The 18,200-nt window shown below is 35.5% G+C and overlaps 3 protein-coding genes across 3 annotated transcripts in view; 2 read left to right on the plus strand and 1 right to left on the minus strand.

Moving 5' to 3' along the window:
* LOC107711400 (putative pre-mRNA-splicing factor ATP-dependent RNA helicase DHX32) overlaps window positions 1-3,252 on the plus strand; it is a 12,165-nt gene extending 8,913 nt beyond the window's left edge. Inside the window, exons 6-10 of the mRNA XM_016516393.1 lie at window positions 575-766; window positions 1,492-1,632; window positions 1,721-1,739; window positions 2,012-2,218; window positions 3,052-3,252. Coding sequence (XP_016371879.1) covers window positions 575-766; window positions 1,492-1,632; window positions 1,721-1,739; window positions 2,012-2,218; window positions 3,052-3,238 — 746 coding nt within the window. The 3' untranslated portion in view covers window positions 3,239-3,252. The remainder of the gene's footprint in view (window positions 1-574; window positions 767-1,491; window positions 1,633-1,720; window positions 1,740-2,011; window positions 2,219-3,051) is intronic.
* A 57-nt stretch (window positions 3,253-3,309) lies between these two features.
* On the minus strand, window positions 3,310-9,597 carry LOC107711409 (protein BCCIP homolog). The gene is made up of 8 exons (XM_016516403.1): window positions 9,299-9,597; window positions 9,113-9,187; window positions 8,938-8,964; window positions 8,057-8,146; window positions 7,824-7,923; window positions 7,020-7,251; window positions 5,458-5,623; window positions 3,310-3,642 (listed from the first exon to the last, which is right to left on the minus strand). Exons 1-8 carry the CDS (start codon window positions 9,524-9,526, stop codon window positions 3,472-3,474), a joined length of 1,089 nt encoding a protein of 362 aa, XP_016371889.1. The 5' UTR covers window positions 9,527-9,597; the 3' UTR covers window positions 3,310-3,471.
* Window positions 9,598-10,245: 648 nt separating this feature from the next.
* Window positions 10,246-15,619, plus strand: LOC107711317 (WW domain-binding protein 2-like). The gene is made up of 8 exons (XM_016516287.1): window positions 10,246-10,396; window positions 11,949-12,057; window positions 12,259-12,394; window positions 12,992-13,084; window positions 13,183-13,332; window positions 13,671-13,790; window positions 13,897-13,973; window positions 14,898-15,619. The coding sequence occupies exons 1-8, from the start codon at window positions 10,254-10,256 to the stop codon at window positions 14,943-14,945; spliced, it is 876 nt and encodes a 291-aa protein (XP_016371773.1). The 5' UTR covers window positions 10,246-10,253; the 3' UTR covers window positions 14,946-15,619.
* Window positions 15,620-18,200: the final 2,581 nt, after the last annotated feature.

Below are 18,200 nucleotides of genomic sequence, written 5' to 3' on the forward strand. Positions count from 1 at the left end.
TACAAAATCTCGCGATTCTGAGTTTATATATCTCACAATTCTGAGTTTATATCTTCCAGTTCTGAATTGCAAAGGGAAAAAGTCAGAATTATCTTTTAAAATTTTTGTTCAGTTTTATTTTTTATCCAAGCTTCCATAATAAACACCATTGATAGATCACCTAAAAGTTAGAATTCTTCATGAACACGGCAGGTTTATTCTGTAAAGTCTCGCTGTAGTCTATAATTGTTGCTATTTCGAAGGTGTATGGATGGGTTTCTGGTTTCTGACTGGCGTTCGGTCATGTGTGCATTTGCTGAACTGACAGCTCTTTACACTCATTGTTTCTGGTCACTGTTTGGACGGTGGGAAGCTCAGAGGAGAAAGAGAGAAATTCATTAGTGACCAAACAGACACAATACACAGGAAGAGAAGGGCTCAGTCAGTGTGGAAACATGGAGAACTGCCCATCTACATCAAGTGATTTATTTTTAGAAATACCAGAGACAACTGCCCACACTTGTTTCATTAAACCCATTTAATAAGTCGCAGAAGGACACGTTTGCATGTTTTTTGCTTTGATTTCCTCTTCCAGATCCCGAGGGCCTCATGCAGGCGTTGGAGGAGCTCGATTATCTCGCTGCTTTGGACAACGATGGAAACCTGTCTGAGATGGGCATCATCATGTCAGAGCTTCCTCTGGATCCGCAGATGGCGAAGGCTCTGTTAGCGTCCTGCGAGTTTGACTGCGCTAGCGAGATGCTAACCATCGCTGCAATGCTAACAGGTAATGCTTGAACACAGACTGAAAAATGTGGCCAACTGATTTTCAATGACTAATAGCCAGTCAGCCATGTGTTTTATATTTTTCTTATTTATAGATATTTATTATTATTATTATTACAATATTATATTATATTACATTAAATTAAATTAATTTAATTTAACTTATTTTAACATTTAATTAATTTTTAATGTCATGTATGGGTTATATAGAGACATTAAAATGAAAAACAAATGAAATATTTTGTATATTATTAATATTATTATATTATATTTTTAAATAACTTAATTATGTATGTTATGTACTTATTATTAATAAAATGTAACTATATAAATATGTGTGTATTAATACAATTAAACTAAATTAAATTTAAAAAAAATTTGAAAAATTTGAAATAAATAAATAGTTATTAGAAATGAACTCAGTAAAATTAGGAATTATATAAATGTCTTGTATAAATATATTGTTCAGAATAAATAAATATATTTAAAGTTACAAATCATCATGATTCGTGGCATCATTTCTATGTTCTATGAGGACTCTTGATAGTGACGTATGTAATTAATGCACAAGCGGCGGTGTACCTAAAGTTGAGAAAGTATTTTATCTTAAAAAAATAAATAAAAATCAGCTCTAACTATACTAGATATGGATGTGTTTTAAAAGCACACTCAAACTCCACCGTATATTTTGAGCTCCTTCTGTTTTCATGCATCTGTTTCCATCAGCACCAAGCTGCTTCATCGAGCCTCCCGTCGGCATGGCAACAGAAGTCATGCGCTGTCATATGAAGTTCCAGCATCCCGAGGGCGACCACTTCACTCTCATCAACATCTACAACACCTTCAAACGCAGCCAGAAGGAACCATGTGAGCGCCGCTCCTCCTCTCATGAATGCTCAGGTGAAGAGCGAGAGTGTGTTAAGCGTCTCTGTGTGTGTGTGTGTGTGTGTGTCAGATTTCAGTCAGGAGCAGTGGTGAAGTTTCATTTATTTCAATTTATATTATTTAAAAATGTTTTTATTTATAATTATTTTGTCATTTTCATAATATTTTTTTATTTACATTTTTTTTTTTTTACAAATTGTTTTCTAAAAAAAAAAAAACCTTACTGTACTAAAAAAAAACCTTTTGTTAGTACAAAAACTTAGTCCAAAAAGCTTTTTAATTAAATTTTTTTCCTCAGGTCTCATTTGAATATATTTTGGGCTTGAATTTGAAGCGTCAGTCATGAATGTGTTTTCTGAAGCTCTCGTGTCCCTCAGATCGCCAGAGATGTGGACGGTTCGGGGAATTACTTCATGCTGCTGAACAAACACGTGGCTCAGGTTCACCGTCTGTCGGGTTACGGAGCAAAAGCTCATAAACTGGGTCTGCCGGAGTGGGTTCTGTTCCACGAGTACAACCTCTCCGACAACAACTGCATCCGCACCGTCACACAGATCTCACCGCAGGCGTAAGTGTGTGTCCTCCTGCTCTGATCAGGTTTTCTGACGTGTCATCATCAGTAATCTGGTCTCACAATAGAGAGCTTTTCAGATCCACATGAGGATTAAAGCAGATCAGCTGCTGCTCACCTTTGCTCTTCTTACATTCATTTAGCAGAAATAAACACATCCTGAACATTATTAGAAATGTTACAATTCTGGTGTCCAGAATGGAATACAAGCTTTACAATCAGCATTGACAACTGACAATCATTTTTTATTCAATTTGTTCATTGTATTTTATTTTTTTTAAATAACTACATTTATTTTCATTATTCATAATTTTAAATGGATTAAAATCAGTTTGCTCTTGAAAATAAATTCTTGAAAATTAAAAAATTGCAGTAATATATGCTTCCATTCAAAAGTCTGGGGTCAGTAAGTTTTTTTTTTTGTGTGAAGTCTCTTATGCTTGCAAAGGCTGCATTTATTTGATTAAAAATAAAATAAAAACGCTAAAAATGTGGAACATTATTACAATTTAAAATAACTATTTTGTCTGAATATATTGTAACATTTTATTTATTCATGTGATGGAAAGCTGTATTTTCAGCCTCAGTGTCACATGCTCCTTCAGAATAGCTGATTTGCTGCTCAAGAATCGTTATTAATGCTGAAAACCATTGTGTTGCTGCTTATTTTTGTGGAAACAGTCATAGGGTTTTATTTTTCACAACGAATAGAAAGTTCAAAAGAACAACATTTATTTGAAATAGAAATGTTTTGTAACATTATAAATGTCTTTACTGGCACTTTTGATCAATTAATTGCGTAGTCTAAGCCCTGTTCCCTTCTCTTTCAGGTTTCTTCAAATGGCACCGCAGTATTTTTTCTGTAATCTGCCACCTAGTGAAAGTAAAGAGATCCTGCAGCACATTCTGGACAGCGACGGGACGGGGAATGCAAGAACAAAACCTCAAGCGGCCGCGCCAGAAACAAAGACAGAGACGGCAGAAGCCGAATCACATGACCGATGCGTCATACAGTGACCTCATCGAATCATACTTGTGTAAATAGTGTTCAATTATTTTGTATTGTTACTCTTCAAAAGACACTTGAGTCCTGTTTGGCTTGTTTATTTTGTGGGTAATTTCAACTGATTATGTACAGAAATAAATGATTTCACTGGTTTGTGGCTGGTTTATACATTACGCCTTAAGCTCAAGGCCTGGGACATTAAACATCTCTTTTCTAGACCAAGAAGAGTTCAGTGTTGGACGGTTCAGACGGTCAGATATTCAGTCATTTTATCCATGACGGCTCCCATCTTGTCCGTCGGGATCACCATCACCGTGCGGAATGGTTTCATCGGTACGTCGTCGTAAGACCACTTTCCCGTCGCACAGGAATCAGCCTCGTCCTGAACGCAGTAGCTGAACTTCAGCGTGGCTTGCTGTGAAACAAGAAAATGTGTTTAAGGTCAAGCCAAAACAACCCTTTTCTGCAGATTATATTCAGGTTTCAATGTTATTAATAATTAAATATTAACAATTGATAACGTCATGGATTTCTCTAGTTATGTTTAGCTCAGAAACATTTAATTAGGTAGAAACTTTCTGATTGCAATCTCTATCAATTATTTTTTTATAATGTGAACAACTGGAAAAGTCATTGAAATTCATTAGTCAAAGCAGGGTTATTATAGTTAACTAACGTGAAAAGCATAAAATCATTTGCATGAAACACAAACATTAAGATTATTTTAGCTAGTTTTCAAACAAAAAATCGAATAAAAATTGCAAAACAATTGCTGCAATTTTAATATATTAAAAAGGAATATAAGTGCATAGAACTAAAAAAATATACAATATTTTTTTTACAATTTTTATTTCAGCTAGTTGCCAAATAAAATTTTTAAAACTGAAATAAAAACTATATTGACATTTAAAAACCTAATAAAAAAGACGAGACAAACTTTAAAACGGAACAAAAAGCAAAAATTTAAAACAAAATGCAAGTATAACATTTTTATTTTTTATTTTAAATATCCTTGAAAAAAAATTCATCACTGCTTAATCATTGGACAATTAAACTTCTGTGCTAATCAGTAAAAAATCCATTCTGAGGACATACTGACTTCAATATAAGTCGGGATATGAGAAGTAGGGCTGGTCCGAATTCCATTTTTTGCGCTTTGAAGCTTCGGTAGTAATCAACACCGAATATTCGAAGCTTCGGAGCGAGGGGGCTGAACATATTCTTCTTTCTATTAAAGGCAGGAATCTCTGTGTGTCTGTCTGTCTGTTTGCATTTTTATTATGTCAAGAATAGGGTTGTGAAGGCGAGGACATTTTCCCACCGGTTAATCGACGTGTGACATCACTGCGGGGGCGTTTCCTCTTTTTCCTTCGCTTTTAAATAGCTTGCAAAAGCGGCGTGCGCATTTTACTTTCATTTTTAAAAAGCGGCAATTCGGCGTAAAGCAATTGTTTGTTTTTAGTTCGTTTGAATTTTCCCTCTTTTCCTTGCTTTCCTTCGCTTTTAAATAGCTTAAAAGCACCATGCGCATTTTACTTTCACTTTCGAATTAGCGGCAATTCGGCGTCAATTGCTTGAATGCATCAACAAAATACAACGTCAAACTCACTTTAGCCTATATATAAAACATAGAACTTTTATTAACAAAACGAATAAAAATACACCATGCTATAGGGCAAGCCGCCTAATATAAAATAACAAATAACTTACATTAAGTTTAAATGGGTATACAAAACTGGAAATAAGTAAACGTGTATAATATATAACCAAATAAATAAGAAATGTAGAACGTTTATTAGCAAAACGAGTAAGAAAGCTTGGAGGCACGGCATACACCTTGATGTCAAATAAAATAAATAAATTACACAAAGTTTAAATAAAGTAAAAATCAGCAAACAATGTGGAACCAATTAAATAAGAAACAATTTTAATTGTAGTGTCTGTTCTTTTACTGAACTAAATGATTTTTATTACTATAAAAAAATCAAAACGACGGTGGGGGTCGGTTTTGTCTTCTCTTCCAGATGAACTGAATCATGACGTTCACTCATGGGCGATTCATATTCAAGCGCGAATGAGAACCGTTTCTCGGGGGATGCCAGGTGTTCGAAAAAGAAAAAAAGAATAGTCGAATATCAAAATTGAAAATCGAATGCCAACCCACCGAATGAATATTCGAATAATCTAATATTCTGGCCCAGCCCTAATGAGAAGTGAAAGTTAAATGAACCTCATAGAAGAACTCCTCCTCGTCGTTCACAAACAGCAGCTCCTCTTTGGGTTGAGCTGGACCAGATCTGCTCTTCTTGACTGGTTTGCAGGTTTTACTGATCATCAGGCAGAACTGGCATTTACCGCTGGGTTTATTGGTCCTTTGTGCTTCGGCCATTTCCTTCCTGTGAAACCAGACAGCATGAATACCATCAACACCTGCACTAAACTGTGTTTCTCAAACTAGCTCTGTGAGTGTTTTAGAAACATGAGAAATGTTTGGTTGTTTTTTTATGGTGTAACACTTTGTGGGATGTAAAGTGGCTCATCTACATGTGTTATACACTGACCCACATTAGAGACACGGTTACAAAAGATCCTTATAAATCCAGGTGACGGAATTAGCGCTGATCGTCAGTAACACTACGACAGCTTCAGCCTGACACAACACGATTAGCACGAGAGCAGCAGTAGAGTAACGCTGACAGAGTTTCCTGCATCTTCCATGCATTATATTATGTTTAATATAATTTCTTCAACTGATCATGCACACTTTATAATTAGTTTTTCTTTTCAATGACCCTTTTTAAGGCAAGACACTCCAGGTGGATAGAGTAAAAAAATGTAACCAATATATCACCATACTTTTCCATTTGACCGATTATCAGACCAAACAAATTTCAAACATGTTTTTTGCATTACAAGTTTTTTTTTTATATGTTGTTTAAATAGGCAAATGAGGCTTTATCTAACTAATGGACTAATTTACATACATTTCCAGCATAAAAAAAGATCATTTTGGATAAATAAAGCCAGGTTTAATTTCTTTTTTTATTTTGTTGACATATTAGACTTAAAGGTTTTTACAGAAGAGATTTTAGATTTTTCTTTTTTATCTCTCCGCAAATCAGAAAATATCGACAGAGGATATCAACAGCAAATAAATAAATAAAATCACCATGCTTTTAGTATTATTGAGATATTATTATAATTTTTTAAATATTTTTTTTAATTACTTTTATTTTTATATTTTCTCTTTTAATTTTAAAGCTTTAATACAAATTTGTTGTTTATTTTTTGTAGTTTTTTATGTTTATATACTTTTAATTTATTTCTATTTAAATTTTAGTTGTTTAGTACATCAAAGTAAACTAAATAAAAAAGAAATATTTCCTAGGCAACTAGCTGAAATAAATTAATTAAAAAAAAAGAAAAAAGCTTTTGAATTAAAAAAAAAATTACAATATTTTTTATTTTAGTTCAAGTAACAAAAATTTGTCTTAGTTAACTGTATTCATTTATTTATGCATTTCTTTATGTATTTAATGATTTAATTATATATTTAAACATGATTTAATTTTGAGTGATTTGGCCCTCCATACTGAACAACACATTATGAAAAGCCAAATAACCCAAAATCTCACAACTGACCAGTGCATAAAAATTTTTTTTTTTAAAGTTTTTGCATGTAGTGTCTTGTCTTAAGAAATTTGGAACCCTATATTTGCACATGCCTACATGTATTATTTTCAGAAGCACACCCTCTGACTCCCTCTGCTGGTCAGAACACTGAACACTTACTGAAGTTGTTTGTGCATGGGGAGGGCGATCTGTGGCGGGACGTTGACGAATCTCTCGCTCAGCAGCAGCCCGACAGAGTGTCCATTACCCAGCAGCAGCTGCTCGAACCGCTCCTGAACATCCGGGGAGCTGCTTTTGGCACACTGCTCTATAAGCATATCCTTCAGCTTCTCCAGACACTCCACACCCTGATCAACACACACACACACACACACACACACACGAGACGATCAGACGGGACACAAACAGCACTGATCCAAATGTACAGTATTTGAAAAATAATGTGTTTTTTGAACATTAAAGCATGTCAACATATTCTGTTACACCAAATAATGATCTTTAAAAAAGCATCATATGACACCTTTAAGCTTTAAAGTGTTTTTGCAACCAGGATCTGATATTTGACCATTAACTTAAGTATATTTCATAAAAAATTGAATCTAGCCACTGTTCATCCATATGTCCATTACTATTAATTATTAGCTATTATTATGGTGGTTATCAGTCTATGATAATGTGCAATGCAGATAAATTACCATTAAAACAATAACAGCAAAAATTAAGAAACCAATTTTTGAAAGTATCAAACTAAATAAATATATGATTATCCAAATGAGTCTCACCCTGATGACACTGCCAATGTGCTTCTGCTGGATGATGATGTCAGTCAGATCAGATGTGTTCACATGAGACTTCAGGAACAGCTGGAAAAACAAAAACATACGTGTGTGTGTGTGTGTAAATATAATGTATTCATATTCGTTGTCATTTTTAATCTCTGCTGAAGTGCAAATTGTGCATTACCCAGCAGCAGCTGCTCGAACCGCTCCTGAACATCCGGGGAGCTGCTTTTGGCACACTGCTCTATAAGCATATCCTTCAGCTTCTCCAGACACTCCACACCCTGATCAACACACACACACACACACACACACACACGAGACGATCAGACGGGACACAAACAGCACTGATCCAGAGCCGCAAATAAATGATTCATCAGATATTCATGAGAAGATTCAGAAATGGGGTATTATCACCTGTCTCTCTGTGAGGTTCACCATGCTGATGACTCCAAACACCTCGTCTGGGTCGCCCTCGTCATCACTGTCCTCCGGTACCTCCGCTTGCTGGAGTCAAACACAGAAAAGATACTTAAAAACATTAATTACAATGATAATAGGACATATACACTGTTCACCCATATGTTCATTACGTTTAATAATATATTATACATATGGTGATTATCAGTATATTTTAGGGCAGGGGTTTTCATTTTTTAAATACCATGAACCCCAAATATATTAACCTTATGCGAGTAACCCTCATGCAAAAATGTTGTCTATTTTCATGTACAAAAAAAGTTTGTACATAATGAATGCATATTATAAATGTGAGAATATAGTTAGTATATTACATTGCTGCAATGTACTGTTTGGTGTCTATTTTGTTTGTTTACATTTTTTTATTTCTATTAATTATATTTTATTCATTCATTTATTTAGATCTTAATTTTGTTATTTATTTAAACATTTTTAATTCATTTTAATCTTTTATTTTTGTCTTTACAATTCTCTTTAGCACTTCCTTGTGACACCTGGTTTGAAAAAATAAACTTGTTTTAAGGTTTAATTACAAGCAATAATATACTGTGAAATATAGTTACAAAATGAAAAAAAAATTAAGGAACACATTTTTGTAAATAAAAAAATTACACTATTATTTAAACAAGTCTCTAAAAGTTTAGTGTTGATTTGCTTATAATTCAAATTAATTGTTTCTCTTAAAGGGGTCATATGATGCGATTTCAAGTTTTCCTTTCTCTTTGGAGTGTTACAAGCTGATTGTGCATAGATAAGATCCCTGAAGTTGCAAAGACTAAAGTCTCAAAACCAGAGATATTCTTTATCAATCAAAAGACTCTGCCACCTTGAGACTTCAGGAACAGCTGGAAAAACAAAAACATACATATGAGTGAAAATATAATGTATACATATTCTTTGCGCTTTTTAATCTCTGTTGAAGTGCAAATTGAGCAGTGGAAGTTACATCTGTATGTTCAGTTCAATGCAAACATGAATGTCTCTGTAACTTACCTGTTGCAGAAGGGTTTTAATGCCATGAAAGTCGTTGTCAGATATCGTGTGTGCCTCAAAGTCCACGATAACCTCCTAAACACAACCCAAAACACATATACTGATCACAAAACAACGTTTTTCAACGCAGAGCCAGTTTGGCCTGCACATCACGACATTATTGGCTCCAGTAACATCGCAACTTACCTCGTTTATTTCTTCTGAATCTTCATTGTCCTCGTCGCCAGAGTCTTCCAGACCCTCGTCCGAGCTTTCATCGCTGTCTTGAGGATTTAGTCCCGTTTCAATAGCTCGCCTCTTCGCAGATGAAGCCATGCTGCTCCACTTCAGCACGCAGGAAACAGACACGAGTTCACGCAGAGCGACGTTCTGCGTTATCCACATGGTAGGAAACTGAGGAGTCTTATCGGCCATGTTGGCTCACAGTAGACGTAAGGGTATACGTACAATACCTCTCGGTACAAGATCCAAAATGGCGTCTGTTTCAGATGACGATCTTTCGGAAGCAGCAGATACCATATTTTACACAGGGGTGCTGCGTGAAAATTATTTATTATTTAGCAATGGCACGGATTAAAACTCCAAACAATAATCTTTTGACCTACATAGAAATATAAACATTCTTTAACGTAGTTTTAAGGTTTACTTAAGCATTATGTCATATTACAAAATAAAAGTCGATGCTGGCTGTTGGTTGGACACAGTGTTAGGTGTAATGCATTACTTACTGTAATTTAATTTCTTTCCTTTTAATTGCTTTCTCTTCAAAAGTAAAGTAAGGGATTACTATTATTTTTTTTCTGTAATTTAATTAGTTACTTTTTATGTAATTGCATCAAATACAATTTCTATACAAAATAGAAATGGTTCAGAATATAAACAGAACAATTCCGTATAAAATAGTGGATGCAACATCAAAATTCAATGATAGAATATTTACCTTCTGTCTTAAAATTTTATTTTGGCCATTTCAAGAATAATTTATGCAGTTTTTTTTTTAAAGAATTTATCTATCTGTCTTAGAAAAATAAAACATTATGAGATTAAGATGATTCTCCTTTGATAAGTATTTATTTGTTATTTGAGAAGGTTCGGGAAATATCTCCAACCCGCTCGTTGACGTCATCGGGGGGCGTGACCTATGCCGGAAGTGCAGGTGGATCTTCGAGTTGCGCTCGTGGAATGTAGAGCGTCAATTTCACACAATAACAGACAGAAATCAAGCATGGCCCTCAACAACAATCACTCTGAATCTGGAGGTGTTATCATCAACAACAGCGAAAGGTAATGTCGCGGAATCAGACTCTTTGATTAATATTGCCGTTATTGTTTTTTATTATTATATAAAGCTGGTACTGTCCTATTTCTGACTGCACGGATTTGTCCAAAACGTCCATATTGAATTAATTATTGTGTGTTATGTGTTTCTGTATTCACATAATAAGAATAATACAGTCTACAGTGTCATGTGTTGAATAACATCGCGTGAACCGTTAGATCACACCCATTTTATTCATTTGCACTGTATTCAGACCGTCTGCCTTTTATGTGTTTATTTTAAGCAACATCATGTTTACACACTGTAAATGTAGCCCATATTCAGTCCCATAAGTTGTTATCTTTTTAAAAACATGGATCTTGCGCAGCTTTCAGAATCCTACTATGGTGAAGTGTGCTCTATGAATATTAATTTAGTCATGCTCAAGTTGCTTGGAAACCTTCCTGCAGCGTTCAGTCACGTAGCCTTATTAATATTCGGATGCGTGAACCTCCAATTTGTCTTTCAGCCAATCAGCTGGAGGAATGCCACGTTACGTCATTAATATTAATGAGCTCAGCATTCGCCGTAGTAGGATTCGCGTTTGTGCCGTGAATGGCTGTGTTAGTCGCAGTAGGTCAGCAATAATCTTCTTACGCTTCTGCTAAAATAAATGACATGCTCTTAAGAAGAATGCTCTTAAAGTTTCACAATAGCTGTGATCTTAACACTGAGATCGATGACTCCAGCAATTACATCATCATCAGTAATAACCAATAATCATAGAAATACCCAAATAGATTTGATACCATCTTTTTATTTAGGTTTTTTTATTCATTTAACTTTTCTGCATCTATTCTACATTACATTATCTTCATTAACTCTAAAATAAATCTTGGAGTACATTTACTAGGCTATATTATTCACACAATAATAGTCCACAACAACAATAAAAATATTTTTCTTGTGTTTTTATATTATTATTATTATTATTGACTTTTTATTTATAATCATTAATATTTGTATGTATTTTATTACTCCTACTATTATTATTTATAGTGAATTATTACAACATTATAGACAAATGTTCTTAGTACTACATCTTATAATTACAATAATAATAATTATTATTATTTATATAATGTTTAATATAATATTTTTGCTTATTATTATCATTATTATATTTAGTTTTTTATTTCTTAAATGTTTATGTTATTTATATATAATGATTTATTGTAACATTATAGACAAATATAACTACAACTTATAATTACAATAATAATAGTAATAAATTACAAATAAATTGTAAAATAATTTATTTTATTTCTTACATTTTTATATTATTATAAATAATAATTAATCATTAAAATATTATTAATATTTTATTGTTGTTGTTGTTAGGGTTATAATATTATATTATTATAGAAAAATGCTCTTAGAACTACAGTGATGCTGGTATTCTTTAAAACTATAAGCAAAAGTCTTTGTTCCTTGTCAGTGATGGCAAAGCTAGCTTTGTTCATTATGTGTTGGCACAGAATGTGCTGACTGTAATAAAACAAATCTGTTTTCCTACAGTGTCTTGATGTCCTATGAGAATGTGGAGCTGGTGTTCAGTGACGCAGAACGCTTGCCAGAAGCCTTCAGAAAAAGCAAGAAGGGAAGCATCTACCTGACACCTTACAGGGTACGTAATACAAGAGGAGGGGTTAGATAATCATCTTATTTTTGAATGATGATAAGGACAGAGCAAGGAAAATCTTTAAATATATATTTGAATATGGTCTTGGCCTTGTCTGTCTCCTGACTGGACTTGTTCAGTGGTTTGTAAATAACCTCAGTAAATGAATATGTTCATCATTTGCTGCTTATGTGGTTTGATGTTTAGGTGATCTTCTTGACTAAAGGGAAGGACCCCCTGCAGTCGTTCATGATGCCGTTTTATCTTATGAAGGGCTGTGAGGTCAAACAGCCAGTACTTGGTGCCAACTACATCAAGGGCACGATCAGCGCCGAGCCTGGAGGTAAAACACCGAGCCTAAAATGAACACTGCAGCTGTGCAATGAGGGAATAAACCAAATCACAGGCCAAAACCACTGCCCTATCCGTTGTTGTAAAAATCTTTATTGTGAATTCAAATATAAATATTAGTAGGGTACAAATAATGCTAAAATAACACTGGTCGCGAACCACATGAAACAGTCAAAATATCGAAAATTATTATTGTGTCTGCTTACTTTTTACTTTGTCATTTAGCAGACGCTTTTATCCAAAGCGACTTACAAATAAGAAAAAGTAATTAAAACAAACCAAATTTTCATATCATGTAATTAATTCAAAACAATTGACAGGCCTTTATATTACACACTGTTGGTGTTAATATAATAATAAATACTATATATAATATAATATATATATAATATTATGCATTCATGTAAAAAAAAAAAAGTTCAATTTTGTATTACATGTTAACATGTTAGACTTTAAATAAATAAAAGTACTCCGCTCCGAATCGTGACCCTGCTCAAGTTTTCATTTGAATAATCGGGTCCTTGGAAGAAAGTAACAATGTACTCGTGGAACTAAAATATACTAAAGCATGTTTCCATCACTGCTCCAGGTGGCTGGGAAGGTTTTGCAACCTTCAAGTTGATTTTTGTTGCCGGAGGAGCGATTGAGTTTGGACAGTGCATGCTACAGGTGGCAGCACAGGGTACGTTTGTGCTCAATCAGTTTTAAAAGTAATATAATTTTATTAAAAAGAAATGTTTTAGCATCAGATTTGATGTGGAAGCATTACCTTCGTTTCAGCATCCAGAGGGCAACCGGTGACTGTAAACTACGGCTGTCCTTACATGGCAAACGGGGCGTTCGCTTACCCTCCTCCTCCTCCTGCTAACGGCATGTATTCGGCCGCACCACCTCCGCCTGGATACGCCTACCCTGGACCTCCACCTCCAGGTCAGATTCACTGCTAAACAGTGCTGAGCAAACTAAGGCCATGTCCACACGTACACGGGTATTTTTTCCTTTTTCCGTTTTAAAAAAAATCTCCGTCCACATGAAAACGCAAAAGCATGCTATGAAGCACTGTCAAGAGCATGCCAAGCCAACAGGTGGCGATATAATCTCAACCGTAAAGCCATGTTGGCCAATCAGAAGCCTGAAAAAGTTTCCAGTAGGCGGAGATAACAGCGCATGCTCTGACCTCACAAGCCAAAATCTCTGGTTTCGCTGTTTAAGTACTGACATTTAAACTTGTATTCAAACACTGAACTGCTGTTATTTGTGTCCTGTAGGTGGATTTTACCCCAACCCTCCTGGCTTTGATGGACCAGCAGCCTACATGCCTCCTCCGCCGTATACAGCTCCGATGAACCACGCTGCTCCGGACCCAGACCTGCCCAGAACCCCCGCAGGTATGAGCCACAACTGAATTCCTTTGAGTTTTATACGTCAAGTCACTGTTTTACTGGTTAACTCTGACAGACTTTTTATATAAACTGACTGTATTTGTTGTTCTAGCCGAAGCAAAAGCAGCTGAAGCTGCAGCGAGTTCCAGCGCGACTACGTTTGCTCCGACACGGGTCTACCTGCCCGAGGTGCGTTAACCAACTTGTTAACCATGTTTAACTTCCATATATAACCAGGTCCAACCTGCTGACCAAGTTCATTTATAACATATTTCAGTGTTTCCCCTAGGTTTCCATTTCCAAAAGGATTCGATTTTTTCCGTTTTCATTTTTCTGGACTCCTTTTTAATGGTTAAATTACATTTTATTAATCAGAACGCATGTAAAGCAAATGTTAAAGGCAAACTTTTAATGACTTCTGTTGTGATCTGGCGCTATATAGAAAATAAAATTAACTTGACCTTCAAGGGGGGCGGGGTGCCCCCCTAATATAATGGCAGGGGAAACACTGAAGTTCTTATGGAACCAAGTTAATTGTCTTAAATTCCAAATAAAACCAGGTTTAACCTGTTAACCCAATTCATATACGACAAAGTTCATGTGTAGCTAATTTAAACTTGTTAAAGTCCAAATATAACTTGTTCAAATCTATATATAAACTGGTCAAACTAGTTAACCAAGTGTATCCTGTTAACTAAATCCAAATATAACCATGTTCAACCTGTTTACCAAGTCTATCCTGGTAACAAATTCCAAATAATAATCAGGTTCGACCTGTTAACCAAGTTAATTTATGACTTTATGACTTAAGTTCATGTGTAGTTAACTTAAATCCATATACTTGTTAAAGTCTACCTACTGTACATCCCGGTTCAAATATTAACAAACTTAATATATACCAAGATCCAAACTGTTATCCAAACAAGTATATCCTGTTATATAACCAAGTCCAGCCTATTTACCAAGTTCATGTATAGTAAAGTTCATGCAACCTAGTTAAACATCTATACAAAGTCTATACAACCAGGTCCAACCTGTAGAGTTTCATCAAAGCCCAAAAAAAGTAACTTGGGTAATAACTTAAAAATATATTGTTTTGTTTTTATCCTGAAGGACAAGCCTCCACCCTACTCCCCACCTGAAGACAAGAAGAACCAGTAGACGTGTCTGCAGCGAGCGCACATCCTCTCCTCTCTCTCCATTCCCTTCATCTCATCCTCTCTTCCCCTCACATCTCCAGTTAAACGCCCCGCTGCACAGACTCCCGGTGAGGCTGCACGCAGTGACCGGGGGCTCCAGCAGGGGGCGCAGTGCTCTGCATTAACATGACCTGGCCTATGAAGAGAGAGACACATGAATAAAATGACTTTAATGAATTCACAGCTGGTGAATGAGAGGGACCGACTGTTAGCTTTCTAACCGATTTCTAAATTTGAAAATGAGTATATTTAGGAGACATTTATGAGTGGTTATGTATAGATCGAGGTTTGAAGTATTTTGCTAGTTGCACAAGAGTTAAGGCCCAAAAACATTGGGACGTTCACATTAACAGCTCTTTCGGCCGTTGTTCATTCTCGACTGCTGCATCCAACGTTATTAGATGGAAGATCGTTGGTTGTTGCCACTCACCTGTTACTCAACACTCAAGCAGTCGCTTAAATCTGTCTTTGAAACGAAAAGACTTCCTGATGCTTAGATGCTGCAAATCAAATGCAAACGCCCTTTCCTGCACATTCCGTCAAATGCATCACTTAAAGGAATAGCAGAAATTACTCAGCCTCAGGCCATCAAAGATGTAGTTGAATTTGTTTCTTCATCAGATTTGAAGAAATGTAGCATTGCATCACTTTCTCACCAGTGGATCCTCTGCAGTGAATGGGTGCCGTCAGAATGAGAGTCCAAACAGCTGATAAAAACATCACAATAATCCACACCGTTCCAGTCCATCAAGCTGCATGTTTGTAAGAAACAAATCCATAATTAAGATGTTTTTAACTTTAAATAGTTGCTTCTGGTCAAAAATGTCCCATAATCCATTATAACGCTTCCTCCAGTGAAAAAGTCCATCTCCTGTTGTTTCTCACATCAAAATCCACCCACATAGTTGTTTAGAACTCTTTTGGACTGTTTTGGCTTGTAAACGATGTGTGATCTGTGCAGATTTCTCTCCTGATTCAGACTTTTTCACCGGAGAAAGCAATATTATGGATAGAGGACTAATATTTTAGCTGTGGGCAACGGTTTGAAGTTAGAAATGTTTTAATGATGGATTTGTTTCTTACAAACATGCAGCTTTCTGCTTCACAAGACGTTAACTGATGGAATGGAGTGGTGTGGATTATTGTGATGTTTTTATCAGCTGTTTGGACTCTCATTCTGACGGCACCCATTCACTGCAGAGCATCCATTGGTGAGCAACTGATGCAATGCTACATTTCTCCAAATCTGATGAAGAAACAAACTCATCTACATCTTTGATTGAGTGAATTTTCAGCAATTTTTCATTTTTAGGTGATCTATTCCTCTAACTAAAACCTTTACATGCTACAAGTCTCTTTTATACAACAGTTCTGGTTCTTGATTCTGATTGGACGGGCTGTTAGTTTGCTGTTGCTCGGCAACATGCAGTGGTTGATTCCACTTTGGCTTCTTTTGCAATCATTTTCATTGCCGGAGCAAAAACCAAGTAATCAAATCAACTGAGCATTGTCTAAAATCACCTTCACAAACACTACATGATGTATATCTGATGACGCTCGTTTCAGACGTTTTCTGCAGCAGTGTGTACTAGTCTTGGCATCTCTGTAGCATGCAGCAGTTATACTGAAGATGCACTTTAACCCTACATGCACCTTCAGTCTCCTGGACAGAGTTTGTTGATTCTTTTTTTTCCCCCTAATTTATTTAATTATGCATTTAATCAGTTACGCATGGTCTTGACTGTACTGTGTTATTCAAAGTGTATTTTATTATAGTAAACCTGTACAAGTGGAACGATGCATTTCATTTATGGACGTCTTGTGTTCATTATTGATGTACATGATGACCAGGGTTTCAAAAGCAGACAAATGTCAAGATGAGTTCACATTCAACGGTAAAAGTCTCTCAGGAGATTCAAAATAATGTGCTTTTCCAGGTTCCCCTTTACTCTTCCAGCCCTGATGGCTTGTGCAAATTAAATAGTTTTTCTAATATATTCAAACAATCTCCCAATATTAAGGACAATTCTACCTTTTACTAGTTAGTGCATAAAGTCAGCTCAAAGAAGTGAGCTCAGACCTTAAGTACGCTATTTCATATAATTATGATCCCATATTCAGATATAACGCACACAGTGTTCAAACTTTCAATGGCTCTTTATAGAAAGGCTATGTTCAGAATAGCATACTAATAATATATCTGCAGTATGCATTACTTAGACTGGGCACAGTGTGCAATAAAGTGCTATGGAAAAAAAACCACTACATCCCACAATGCAACATGCTCAACATTCCACTTAAAAAGTGATATATGAACTGGTAGCAATATAAGCTCTGATTGTTATTAATATCTCCTTTTTGACTGATTGGACCAAATTCGACTAAAAATGCATTCATCTGCAGGGTTAACACTTGCTACATTAAATAAGAAACATAGCATTACTGTTGCAGGCCTATGGTACATAACGTGAAGTATGCAAGTATGCTATTCTGAACAAAGCCAATGACTAGATATTACAGCATGAAATTTAAATCTCATATTCACAGATGTCAATATCTGAAGTGTTAAAAGATAAATTTGATGGACATATCGTCCGTGATGTAGTTAAATTCTGTAAAAATAATCAAAATACTACTAAAACTGATACAGTAGAAATACATACAATACAAATCACTGTTACGATAATCCTACAGCACAGAAAAACAGAAGACGGAAATGAACACAACATACATGTTTGTTCTTTGAAACTGCAGGCGGACAGATCGGATTCTCAATATTTAAAAACTACAAATGGGAATCATATACTAGGAGTGGATACAGCAAAAAATTATTTTGATCTCTCGAACACAACATAAAGTGCACAGCTAGCCCTCAACGCAAACTCTTCAAAACATCTTGAAAGTTCATGTAAGCTGTAGGGTTGGACGATGTCTACAAAACTGGCATCGGACGATGTCTACAGTGAAACATCGCGATGGACGATGACATCGGCGGGGGTGTGCCCGAAGCGTGAATCCTTATAAGGGAAAACAAATAACGATTCCTAACACCGTGTCTACACCGGACGCGAGCATGACAAATCCCCGACAGTAAACTGCTGCTACTTTCTATTTATGACTTGCTGACACAAATTTCAAATGATTTTCAATGGTCGCTTTGTCATGTCCAGTGTAGACAGACTTTAGCTGATGCGGCGCGGCACGACAACTGTCGCTT

Source organism: Sinocyclocheilus rhinocerous, unplaced genomic scaffold (assembly GCF_001515625.1).
Source record: "Sinocyclocheilus rhinocerous isolate Xijiao unplaced genomic scaffold, SAMN03320098_v1.1 scaffold402, whole genome shotgun sequence".
NCBI lineage: Eukaryota > Metazoa > Chordata > Actinopteri > Cypriniformes > Cyprinidae > Sinocyclocheilus > Sinocyclocheilus rhinocerous.